Here is a 12,915-nt window from a genome sequence, read left to right as displayed (position 1 = left end):
TAATGTAAAACATTTTACCATCAACTGTAGATGACAAAGATATCTGAAGTCTTTTCAAAGTTTTGTAGCACCATTCCTTACTACTATTTGCTAAGAATTAGAGAGCGATAAAAGTTACAGCCAATTGGCTCCTGACATTTTTCAAACAATGTTAAAAGTTATTGGCATTCTAGCTAACGGCAAAGTCCTTTGCTTATGTCATGTATTTAAATGATCAACATATGTTTAATGTTTCTAAGAGAAGACGTGTTTATGTTAATTATTCTACCTTACATAGGCCCTTATTCTGGTTGGTGCGGATATGTCCGCGTGCGTTCGTTCCGCCAATGTTTTGTGTCTGCGCATGTGCAGAGGCATATCTGCGCATGTGCGAAAGGGACATACGTCCAAATTCCACATGAATTGTTTACACTACGAACAGGGGGAGGAGAGGGGCGTGAAGGGCTGTTTGGCCTCATTAACATATGCATACGCCCCGCGTTTCATGGGCGGACATATGACATTGCCGGATGTCAGCTTCCCGCCCAGATCCCTGCTTTTGCACGGAGAAATGCCCGAGTGGTCTGAGCTCGCGGGAGCTGCCTGACCGCTTGGTCCTGCATTCGATGGTATGCGACCATCGAATGATGGGGGAGGTTCCCAGAGATGGAGGAGGTGTATACATGAGAAATCCACTCGGCTTACCGCATTCGGACGGAGTGAGCAATCCGTACGGAAGGCGGGGTTTAGGACGCACGGTCCTGGCCCCATATTCGGCTCCGGCCGCACAGACCAGAATAAGGCCCATAATCACAACTTCTAGACAAACCACAGAGACCAAAACTTTCAAGGCTTCTTCTCTGTGTTCCCTAGTGGCCTGGCAACTGCACTAAAATGTTTAGAGAAGCCACTGTGGTTTTGCAGTCATACCTTTGCTTTAAGTAACAATCGATATTTCTCATATTTCTCAGGTAAGGGGCCAATTGGCTTTCTCAGGTAAATGGGGCAAATTGGTAAGGGGACAATTCTGGATCACTCATAGTGATCCGAAATTGGCCCATGCCCCAAACAGCAACACAGGTGCTTGGTAAACTGTGAGCTTCACAGCTTACCGAGCTTATTCAAATCACCACCTAAATGTGCAGGAAAATCAAGATTATGCTTCCAAGTCGAAGTTTTCTTCAATTGAAAGAAGGATTTGGTTCCTCTCTATTTTTTGTGTGTGCCTAGGGTAATGTTAGTCTCCTTTGTTTCTATTTTCATTTTTCATCCTTTGTCTATTGTTTGCCTTCAATTCTGGTGTCCCCTTTCATTTGACAGTTTTATTCTGACTTCTTGCACCATTGCCATTTTACGTATTCTTTACTTCTGTTTGTGTATATTTACCCATAATCTACTTATTATATGTTTCATAGCACATTTTATAACCTACTTTTTATATTGCATCACTTTTATCCAGTGCAAATAGTATAATGTTCCCAGACTCTTACTTACATAACTCTCAAATTTTGGAGGTCGCACATCTTTGGGCGCATGGCCACTTCACAATGGATTTGGCGACACCTCCCATAGGTGTGGCCATGGTATCCGGTTGACATTCATTAGGTTGACCACTAATGAAAATGGTCGACATACACTAGGTCGACAGTGACACAAGGTCAACACAAGCAAATGGTCGACAGACATGGTCGACACATGAAATGTCGACATGAGTTTTTCAGGATCTATATTTCAATTGACTTGTTCATACTTTACTATTGCAGTGGGAGAACAGAATAGTGCCTGAAGGGTACTTGTTTTCTAGCACGGCGCCCCCGATTTCCATCGCATCGCATGCAATATAGCGGCATGCGATGCGATTTTTAACCCTGATGGGTGCTTACAATGTTAAATTCACCCCCACTATCAACGCCAACCCGAAGCGTGGCGAGCGCAGTGGTACTCGTCCTCCGACCTTTTCATACCCCCACTATCCACGTCGGCGTGGAGTTGATTTTAGATAGTGTGCACTCGCCACGCTTTGGGCTCGGTGGCTTGCTGCGCTCGCCACACTATCTAAAATCAACTCCACGCCGATGTGGGTAGTGGGGGTATGAAAAGGTCGGAGGACGCGTACCGCCACCCAACGCTGGCTCGCTGCGCTCGCCATGCTTCGGGTTGGCGTTGATAGCGGGGGTGGCGTTGAAAATGGGGTGCATTTAACATTGTAAGCACCCACCAGGGTGGTTGTACAATTAAAAATCGCATCGCATGCCATTTGCTGGCATGCGATGCTATGCGATATTTAATTGTACATTCCGGGTCATTTACCCGAATATCGCATCGCATACCATCGCATACCTTATGGCATGGTATGTGATGGGTGCTGTGCTAGGAAACAAGTACCGCCTGAAGCGAGGGGACGCTGTACACTTATATGGTGTCCATGTAGACATACAGATGGAGATGTTTTTATTCATCCGACAGCATGCCGTGTCTTCCAGTCTCTGCGCGACATTCGCCAAGAGGGGGATGCATAATTGTTGCACATGCTCGAGGGTCCCATTACCGCAAATAGAGCGTGCGAATGGTGTGCTGAGACAGAATGACATAGCGTGCAGTCTGTATGAATGAAAACGGCTCCATCTGTAGACCCCAAAATCCCTGAAAAATCAATGTAGACCCTTTCCTGTGTCAACCATGTCTATGTCGACCTTGTGTCACTATTGAACTAGTTAGTGTATGTTGACAATTTTCAGATGTGGACCTAATCACTGTCACTGAACATTAGTGGTCGACCTAGTAACTATGGCCATGCCCCCATTTGTGTATTTTTGTGTATTATTTTGCATAGCAACATTGCTATATAGTGGCTAACACCTGGTTAAGCTGGGTACATATTAGATGAAGGGTTGATGGGACCCTGCGTCGGCAAAAGCATACACACTTGCAGATACAGAATAACGATGGAGCGACATGGAATGCCATGCTGCATTTTCGCTAGAGGTGTCTTCTGTCATTTTCAACGGAACTGACCAGAAGACATTGCTAATGATGACGGGTGCACATATTTGGCATACACAATATGGGTTATTCATGTTTCTTCGGTCTCTCTGGATTCACACGGAGGACCAATGTAGTACGCATGCACGGAGGCGTTTCTGCGCATGTGCAAATGTAGGGTGCGTGCACCCACAGCGAACTTTTGGTTCACCTGGTGCACGCACCCTACACGGCGTGCGGGGGGGCGGAGAAGGGCGGGGGGGCGACAGCCAGCCCCAGCGCCATATGGGAATGCCCAGCGTTTCATGGGTGTTCCCATGAGAATGCTGGGCGTTCTCATGGTAATGAGGCCATGATACGGGTGCGGGGGGCAGGCACCTGACATCACCGGATGTCAGCTGCCCATCCATTTCTGTCCCAGCGTACACACACATGGAAGTGACTTGAAAGTCACTTTTATATGCATGCACCTTCCTCATCTTTTGATGGTCGGCAACCATCGAAAGATGTGGGTATTCCTCACAGCATGCGAATGGATGTTCATGCTAAACATCCATTCGTAGCCTGTGCAGGCGAACCGGTGCTGCGAGGGGGGACGGGTGGGCGGACATTCTCAGGGTGGGGTTTGGTGTAATCATATGGCTGTGAATTCGCAGCCTTGCGAATCAACCAGAATAACCCCCACTGCCCGATATGCCCCACTGTGAATGATCTGTCATTCTGATCCGCCAAAGCAAATGACCTATTTCTTATTGTGTATCCAACTTTAAGCTAGATACACACTTGATGGATGGGCATTAGTCCCAACGTGGGAATGCCCTTGAGTCCCGATTCTGTGTACACATTGGAGCAACCAGAAAGATCAACCCAACTGGAGTTCGGAGTCCTGAGTATTTCATTGAATTTTGCTAAAACAAGAAATAGTAAATGTTCTCTTACATAAATTATTGATTCTAGAAGAAAGATCCTCTTTAAATCTTATTTACACGATAATGGCTAAACCATAGTTTGTCATTCCTCTGTAATGAAATGGCTCGCTAGTCAGAATGACGGGAATACATCGTACTTTATACATTTCTCTGTTATGATGAAAATCTTGAAGGACCACATTATACACATCTCTTATGTCTGACTCATAAAATCGCTAACCCCATTGTCTTCCATTACAGATTGAGACATTACCAGATGGGTTGTTTAAATGCAGCAAATTACAGTATTTACTACTGGGAAAAAACAGCCTGACCAGCCTTCCCACACACGTTGGGGACTTGACAAATCTCATTAAGATAGAGCTGGTTGGAAACCAAATCGAATCACTTCCTCATGAGCTGGAGTCCTGTCAATCACTAAAGCCGAGCTGCATCATTGTAGAAAGCAGCGTACTGCATACACTCCCATCATATGCAAAGGACAACCAGAAATCTACTCATAGATAGGAAATCTGGACCTACCCCAACGGGTTTCATATCGCCATCTTTATTGCTATCATCATGGTAAAAACTGAAATACGCTCTTCTACTACACTAACCACTATTAGTGTAACTTCTTGTTCTCTTGGGTTTCGGATTGCTTTTTGCTTTTGAAATGGTGGTTGCAGCCATTTTGAATATTGTAGAAAAGAAAGCGTATAAAGTCAGTATAACAGGATGTTAACCACTAACATAGTGCTTGTACAGAACATGGTAAGAGAAAGATGCATATAGAGCTTGCCATGTTCCAGCACAGAAACTGTGATGAAGGACTAAACTGATGAACTGTCACAAAGTGTCATACTGTAGCACAATTTTCATAGTATAGTTAGTATTTTTGTTTAAGTATTGTTTAAAAAAAAATATACAGATATATTTTGGACAAAATGTAATGTTACTGAAACATTTTGAACCCTGGTTCTTTGCTAAAACCAGCGTATGATCAGTGGCATGCAAAGGTCACATGTATCATTGTGCTGAACTACTGTGATAGCAAAGCTTGTTAATGTGAGTGTGGGTGTGTGCGTGTATACAGTACCTACTGCTGAAATATATGTAATGACTGTTAATGTTCTTAGTCCACAGTCATGTTAAGGAAGGTCTCATTTGATGCCTTATACTGTATCTGTATGACAGTCAAAGTACAGAAAAGCCATTTAACTGAATAGCTGTCAGTCACAATATCAATTAGTAACAAAATAGCTTTATTAATTGCATACAAATTACTTAGTTCCTGCCTTTCTTAGATTGTGATATCAATAAAGCATACAGGACCCAATGAGAACCACAGTGGGCTTTTGATAGGAAGCGCAAGGATAGTTCTGCTAATCTAATGAATGGTTTTTCATGTTGCCTTTAGCTGGCTAATCCAATCACATTGGCTTCTGGCCAAACCAATCACATTGGCTTAGTCCGGTAACCGGGTGTAGGACAGAGCAGGTTGCTCAGATACTATGTCTGAGTGACCATATCACATTGGCACAGTTGTGCCATTGAATATAACCTATGCTGTCAATTCATGATAACCTGCCAACCAGATATTCACGAGTCCTTATCAAAATGTGATTGGTGCTAAAAAGATATGGTTGGGGATATCCTGTTGCTTTGGGACCAGCCAAACATTTCATTAATTTGCTACTTGTATTTGTGTTTGAACTGAAAAAGAGGATTAGGGGCCTAGTTTTTGGAACATTTCTTAGTTAAAACCTGGTTAGCATTGTTCTTTTAAGAGGGCTGCATAGTCTATGCCAGTCTAGTCACTGTCCATATAGCATAACCCTAAACTGTTCTCCATATGAATCAGGACAATATGTATCATGCTTGTTACGGAGGTATGAATTGCATCACATAACGCGCGATTAATGCTTCTGGTGTGTGGAACTGTTAAGGTCCATACACACTGGGCGTCTATGCCCAGCGTGTATGGACAGTTATGATCGCGTTCATCGCTGGGGGGAAAGCAGCTCAGTGCATACACACTGAGCGGCTTTCCCCCTGCCTAGCGCCAACGGCAAGGGGAGGGCGGCTTTGCATAGCTCAGAGCTATGCAAAGTCGTCCTCAAAGCCACTCATCTGCTGGTAATACATGCAGATGAACGGCTTTCCCGGCAATGATGCAGGAGCACGCAGCAGCGCTCAACACTCATCACCGGGCCATACACACTGGGTGGGTTTCAGCTGAAAGCTGCTCAAACATGCTGTTTTGAGCGACTTTCAGCTCAAAGTCTCCCAGTGTTTATGGGCCTTTATACTCATTCCTTTCCGTTTGTTTGGCCATTCATTGCTGTGTAGCAAAGCAGTGGTGAATGGACGTACCTTGTCATTTGCTCTGCCAATTGCAACCGTGCCAAAAAAATCAGCCAAGTTGCAAGTTTTAGGGTAAAACTCTCCGACAAAACAGCTAAAAATATATTTAAATGCAAGTACTCTATGAATTATTGATGCCCTATGTGGTTTTGCATGGTTTGTTCAGAGGATATGTGAAAAGGGATCCTAAGCCAGAATTTCAGCCTTTGCTTGTGTGAGAAACTTTATCACCTAGAGATTCTCTATCATTCTTATTTACTTGCTACAATGTTAGAATTGCTCCTTTATTTATTATTAGTACCCCTTTCACAACCTAAATATAACCCATGCAGATCCGGGGTTGTTGCCGGGTCAGCGTGCGGTATGAAAGGGCCATTTTAAATATCCTGGGACCAGCAACCTGACAATCGGGATATCCGAGCCATGATAAAAGAAGTATTATCCCCAGGTCGGACCTGGGTGGCTGGGTAGTGTGAACGGGTAGCCCAGGTTGAGCAACCCGGGTCCTGTTCACTTCTAGCATCGCCTGAGTGCTGCCCCCACCTGATGCGCCACCCCAAACACCAGATGACAATAGCGACCCGGCAATAAGCGGGGTTGCTGTTAGCAGTTAAACACTGCAAATACCAGGTCGCTCCTGGGACGGACCCATATCCAAATCGAGGGTACGACCCGGCATTTGCGATGTGAAAGGGGTATAATTCTTATTTACTTGCTACAATGTTAGAATTGCTCCTTTATCAAATGCATAAACCTTTAAATATTATTTTTCTGGAATGTTCAGTTTCACAAAGTGTTGTGTCCATTATGAAAGGTTTGCCCCTTTATCAACAGCATTGTAGTTATTAAAACATGTTTGTTGCCAAATTGTCAGAACTCTTCATTGAAAATCTTTTTTTTTGTATTTTATAAATATAGTACATATTTGTTCTGCAACTATAGTTTTAGTACTTAGAACATTTTTATTTTCTATGTGTTATGTTCAACAGGAGGGGTCCAATTTAGAGTTGGCATCTTAGCTCAACTCTATATCCCTGTGTGAACTGAAACCACTAATCTATGCTACAGTATATGCAAAATCAGGCAAAAATTTAGAAATAAAATAGCATTTGTATGTCGTACAACACAAGATTTGTCTGGCTGGGAATGTGCACTTTTTAAATCAGAAATTCTCAACCTCGAGTATACTTAACATGAGCATTTCTGTCAGTGATAGCAGGTGGGATACTCACCTGTACTGATAAAAGAAATCCACAAAACATGATTTGTTGGTGGTACTTGAGGACTGAAGGTGAGAACCCCTTCTTTAAGCCCCATACACACGGGGCAATGTGTTCTTCAACTGTACTGCTGAGCAATCTAGTTAGCACAGATCACTCAGCACACGTCCTCCTATACACATAACGATGTGTTCTGAGCGATCTGTGCTAACACAGGGTCTATTAATGCACATGCAGGCGATCTAACTATGGGGCATAGACGTGGAGCTTTCTAAGCGAGCCAGACAGATCGCTTAGAAAACGGGCTATTGTTGCTGCATGTGTAGCCCCTCGTCAGCTGTAATTTCCTCATTCCTACTGAGGTTTACTGAAGTATGGAATGTATGTTGGCCGGTAGTCAGCAGGCCTGTGCCATGTCAAACTTTTACACTGGGGGGTTATTCTGGTTAATTTGCAATGCTGCCAATGCACATCCTTGTGAGTCCCCCAAACCCCGCCTTGCGAATGGTGGCCTGGTCACCACCCATTCGAAGCATGTGTTCACACACACTGACTGCGAATGGATGTTTTACATAAACATCCATTCTCAGCCTGCGGGGGAACCCCCACATCATTCGATTGTCGTCGACCATCGAATGATGTAGAAGGCACACACATTTAAGATGTGTGTGGCCATTCTGAAGGAAGTGGGTGGGCAGCTGACATCCGGTGATGTCAGCTACCCGCCCCTGGCACCCACGTCACCAGCGATTTCCATGGGAATGCCCATCAAATGCTGGGCGTTCCCATGGACGAGCACCCCGGCCCGCCCACCGACCGCAATTTTGGGTGTGTGCACCCGGCGAACAATCGGTTCGCCGTGGACGCATGCACCCGGCATATGCACAGAAATGCGCATTCAGAAAACATCGAGCTCACATGCAAGCGAACAGACCTGAAAAAGGTCCTGTGTGTAATAGCGCAGAATTGAAGTCCCCACCTCTTCCAACTGCTGAGCTGTCATTCATCGTACAGCCCCGCCCTTCGGCTCATGCACAGAATCAGTGCCAGGCACAAACATCTGTGAAGCATACATGCCGCCACCACTTAGGAACCAATCGGTCAAATCACTGGGAATTGTCATAATCACTGAAACATTTCAGTGCATTAGAGATATAACCTGATATTCATATCATATTAAGGTATCATACACCTTGTATTATTCACTATAGAACTTCGTGTAGTTATAGGATTGAATTGTTATTCTCGATCTCAATATTTAACAAATTTCACCTAATTGTGCATAATTAGAATGGTAAAACAATGCATGGTTGCCTGCTGTTCTTGGTTTTTGACACCATAGTCATTGATGGCATCTATCAATGGAGGCAACACTGACATCCAACCCTACCTCACAAAGAAGAATGTCCTTCTAAAGTCATACCTTTTACGAAACCCTCCACGTAATGTACATAGAGCAGAGGTAGACATCTTGTGAGCTGATCACAAATTTATGTGAGTGCAGTCTTATTACTATTACCGAGTTAGGTCTGACGAAGAGCCACATTAGCATAAGATCCATTCAGTCATATCACAGGTTCCTAAGGAATTGATAGGATCTATATTATGCTAACATTATGGCTGCTTTTATTGTATTCAATCATTGAGTTCTATGAGTGTATGAATGTAGAAAAAGGGATTATTGAACCTTAGAATAGTCCATGAAGACCTTTTTTTTTGCCATCAATGTAATTACAATATCTTTGCTGCTGGGCAAAATAGAGAATGTCTGTATGTTAAGGGGCTTATTCTGAGATGCACTCACATGCGGCTGTGTCTTTTGCCGAACCCACGCCTAATGCTGGCCACACATCAGACCAACTTTCCTCCAACCATCCAACTAGTTGGTTGGAAGGAATAAAAACCTGGTACTGGATAGGAGCAAATGTAATTTGTAATTAAGTCATTTGTTTCCCAAATCTAAAAAAGGACAACAACTGTCACTCAGACAATGTACTTGAGTTGGACCTATTTGATTTAAACAAGTTCGCTGAATGTTTTTGTCCATTCTCCTGAGTTGTGAGCAAATTGCTTATTGGCATTTGCCCCCATACAGTACCAGATTTTCAGTCCAACCAACCAACTAGTTGGATGGTTGGAAGAAAGTTGGTCTGATGTGTGGCCAGCATTACACTCATGCATCAATACTGAGACACCCACATGCAGCATTTTGCATCGGTTGAGCTTTGTCTCCAGACGCACCATCAGACTTGTCGCTGAAACTCGCACCAGCTGCAACTTAAAACATCGCCCAACTGGGCGCAGCATCGACCCTGCATGCGACTCAGAATCAGGCCATAAATGTTCTCTAGCCACAAGCTATGTCACACCTCCAGCTATTGTTTTACTATGCAAATAAGGTTTCTTCCCATCTATGATGGTTGGAACCTTTTGCACTGATGTGTTGTGTAGCTAACACTTTATTTTACCTTTTTTTTTATTATTATTTTAATATAGCTGTGAACTGATGTACTAACTGTTTTGTGAATTATACAAAAAAAATGTGCATTGTAAATAGTGCTTTGAAAATTTATTTGTGTATTTTTTATATTTTAATAGTTTATGAAAAGATATTTGGGAAACATTTATTAATTTTACGAGAAAAAGGTGCAATAATGGTACAACATGAAGATGCGCCTTTTGTTTTTATTCCTCATACGTGACTTGGACTCTTCCTTTCTATGCTGTGATGCACAGGATGTAATATATCTGTGACATTTTTGGGTATAAGTGCACAATTCACAACCATATAGACCTAATGTTTCTAACATTTCTATCATTAAGCGGTGAATCCACCTTGCCATACTTTACAGTACTTAAAAAGTGTGTGGCTAAATTATCTATCTTAATATACTTGTGTTTTTCTGTGTGTGTGTGTGTGTGTGTGTGTGTGTGTGTGTGTGTGTGTGTGTGTGTGTGTGTGTTTATACCCTGAGGCATATATTAAATGCACATCTGAATATAGGGAGACAGTATGCCATTATTCACACATTTCCATTTGTTCACATTTAGGGGGGTATTCAATCACCGGCGACCATCTCCCGACAGGGTAGATGGCCACTGGGCCCTATTCAATGCAGACTTCACAAGCAGTTGGGCTCATTCTGCCAAGAACGGCAGGGAAGTGACCAGCTTTTGGCTGCAGGTCGCCTCTTCCTGGCCGCAGCCACGCCCCCTTCTTGCCCCGCTGCAGGCGGGACATTGAATCCCACATGCGATTTCTTGGTCGAGTAGACCGAGAACAGGACAGGGTCATGGCTGTCGAGCAAGCTCGACAGCCGTGACCCCAGATTGAATACCCCCCTTACTTTTTTACCTCATGGTATCTAATAGTTTTTCTTGGTATATTTTAGCACAAGAACACAAAATCATTTTATAGTGTTGAATAAAATCATTTTAAAGCCTTTTCCTATTCATAGAAAAAAATTACCTAAAATTACTACTACCACCAACAATGGGGTGAGTATTTTTGTACAGTTACTAAGATGAGACTATTTGACTAAAACCACGTACACAATAGGCGATGGGCTGTAAAGGGATGATATTGTGCGCAAACACTGAACGTTATAGTTTAAAGATATCATTCAATGATGTCACCGGGTCCCACGCAGTGCATGCAGTCGCTGATGATATTGTCAGATTGAGCTGCATGCACAGACGAAGGAGGTCTATAATGATAAAGGAGAGAGCGCATTGTTAACGATATTGAGCATTCATACTAAGCGAGTAAACAATGGCCCCGTCTGAGCGATATCTTTCAAAAACTTCTATGTACGGGGCTTAAGTCTCTACCAGATTTGCATGTCATCATACTGCAGTTTAAATTCTCATTTTACAATATTGCTGTGTTTATTACTACTTTTGGAGATTGTTAGCGGTTTTCTTACAAAATTTGTCAGTTTTGTTGATCATATTGTTAATAAAAAGTTTTTCCCAGATCCTAATGCAGAAAAACATCACCTTAGCTTTTGTTCCCTCCATCATGATTCACATGCTGGGTGCACTCTGGTTGATATATACAGTATTGTCCATTCTACTGAATGGACAATTTGGGGGAAATTTAATAGGGTGAGAGATTCAGAATTTTGGTTTTGCAGTGTAAATGATTGCTGCTTTAAAAAAACTGGAGATTTCTTACCAAATCTCTCACTTTCCGAATCTCTCATCCAATAAATGTCACCCTATATCTTTTGCAGAGCGGAGGTGGTGTGCGCACGATATGCCTGTGGATGACGTTGCTCACAGATGGCATTAGCCAATGCCCAGTACATCTGACAATACAACTGTGTGGGTAAGATCAATAGATCAGAATTAGCTATTCGGATGGCACGTTGGAGGTTCAGATATAGCATAGATCCTAATAGCATAGATCCTAATAAGTGTAATCTGTTTTATCAGACCCTAGAATCTTCCTATTAAGTTCTCTCTAATTCTTTTTCAGTACTTGTGTTTTAGTGCCCTACCTTTTGTGCAGTGCCCAGGCAATCGTTTCTCCCTTTCATTGGAAGCTGTAATTATATAAGATATGTCCTGCTCCCACTGACCCAACTTGTAAAACGTGCCCAACTGCATGAAGTGTTTGGCCAATATAATTTTACAGGTGAATTCCAATTAATTATGTGACGTCTTAAGATAGCTGATTGCATTGCGGTTAATTTTGGGTATCTTTGTCAAAGATGTTAGTACTTATTTAATCAATTCTTGCCTGTTTTTTTGTTTGTTGTTGTTGTTGTTGTTGTTGTTTGTACTTCATTAGTAAAAAGCATTATTGTATTCCTTTGACTGTAGAATAGTTTTTGTTGGCCATAATTCCCAAATAAATTCTTCAGTTTAGAAACTGAAACAAAGAATGACAAAGTGGGTAGGATGGTACTCTTTAAGGAGGGCATATGTTCAGATATGAATATATGTATGTATATATCACCACTGCAGTGCTGTAAATGGCTGTTTTTTAATAGAATGGACTCTACACTAGTAATTTCTCTTGTGCTTCTCTATAAACAGTATGAGCAGCTATTTACTGGCAGTGTCCTGAAAAGCACAGAGTCTGCACAAAGTAGACAACTGGTTGGTACAAACATCTGTGAAGCATACAGGCCGCCACCACTTAGGAACCACTTGGTCAAATCACTGGGAATTGTCATAACCACTGAAAAAATGTCAGTGCATTAGAGAGATAACCTGATATTCCTATCCATATCATATTAAGGTATCATACACCTTGTATTCACTATAGAACTTAGTGTAGTGTTATGGCCTTGATGGCTAACCCTTGACACTCCAGCTGTTGTTGAACTACACATCCCAGCATGCTCTGCATCAGATTTAGCATGGCCAAAATAGCAAAACTGAAGCAGAGCATGCTGGGATGTGTAGTTTAAAAACATCCAGAGTGTCAAGGTTAGCCATCAAGGTGTTAT

At 42.6% G+C, this 12,915-nt stretch overlaps 1 protein-coding gene across 2 annotated transcripts in view; it reads left to right on the top strand.

Annotated features, from left to right (window-relative positions):
- LRRC8B (leucine rich repeat containing 8 VRAC subunit B) overlaps positions 1-11,312 on the top strand; it is a 31,683-nt gene extending 20,371 nt beyond the window's left edge. For both annotated transcript variants that reach the window (XM_083157137.1, XM_083157136.1), the window contains one exon: positions 4,131-11,312. In XM_083157137.1, coding sequence (XP_083013263.1) covers positions 4,131-4,397 — 267 coding nt within the window. In that variant the 3' untranslated portion in view covers positions 4,398-11,312. The remainder of the gene's footprint in view (positions 1-4,130) is intronic.
- The last annotated feature ends 1,603 nt before the right edge of the window (positions 11,313-12,915 follow it).

Source organism: Crinia signifera, chromosome 8 (genome assembly GCF_055691185.1).
Source record: "Crinia signifera chromosome 8, ASM5569118v1, whole genome shotgun sequence".
Classification (NCBI taxonomy): domain Eukaryota; kingdom Metazoa; phylum Chordata; class Amphibia; order Anura; family Myobatrachidae; genus Crinia; species Crinia signifera.
The sequence above is the reverse complement of the archived record's forward strand: the minus strand, read 5'-3'. Positions and strand labels throughout refer to the sequence as shown.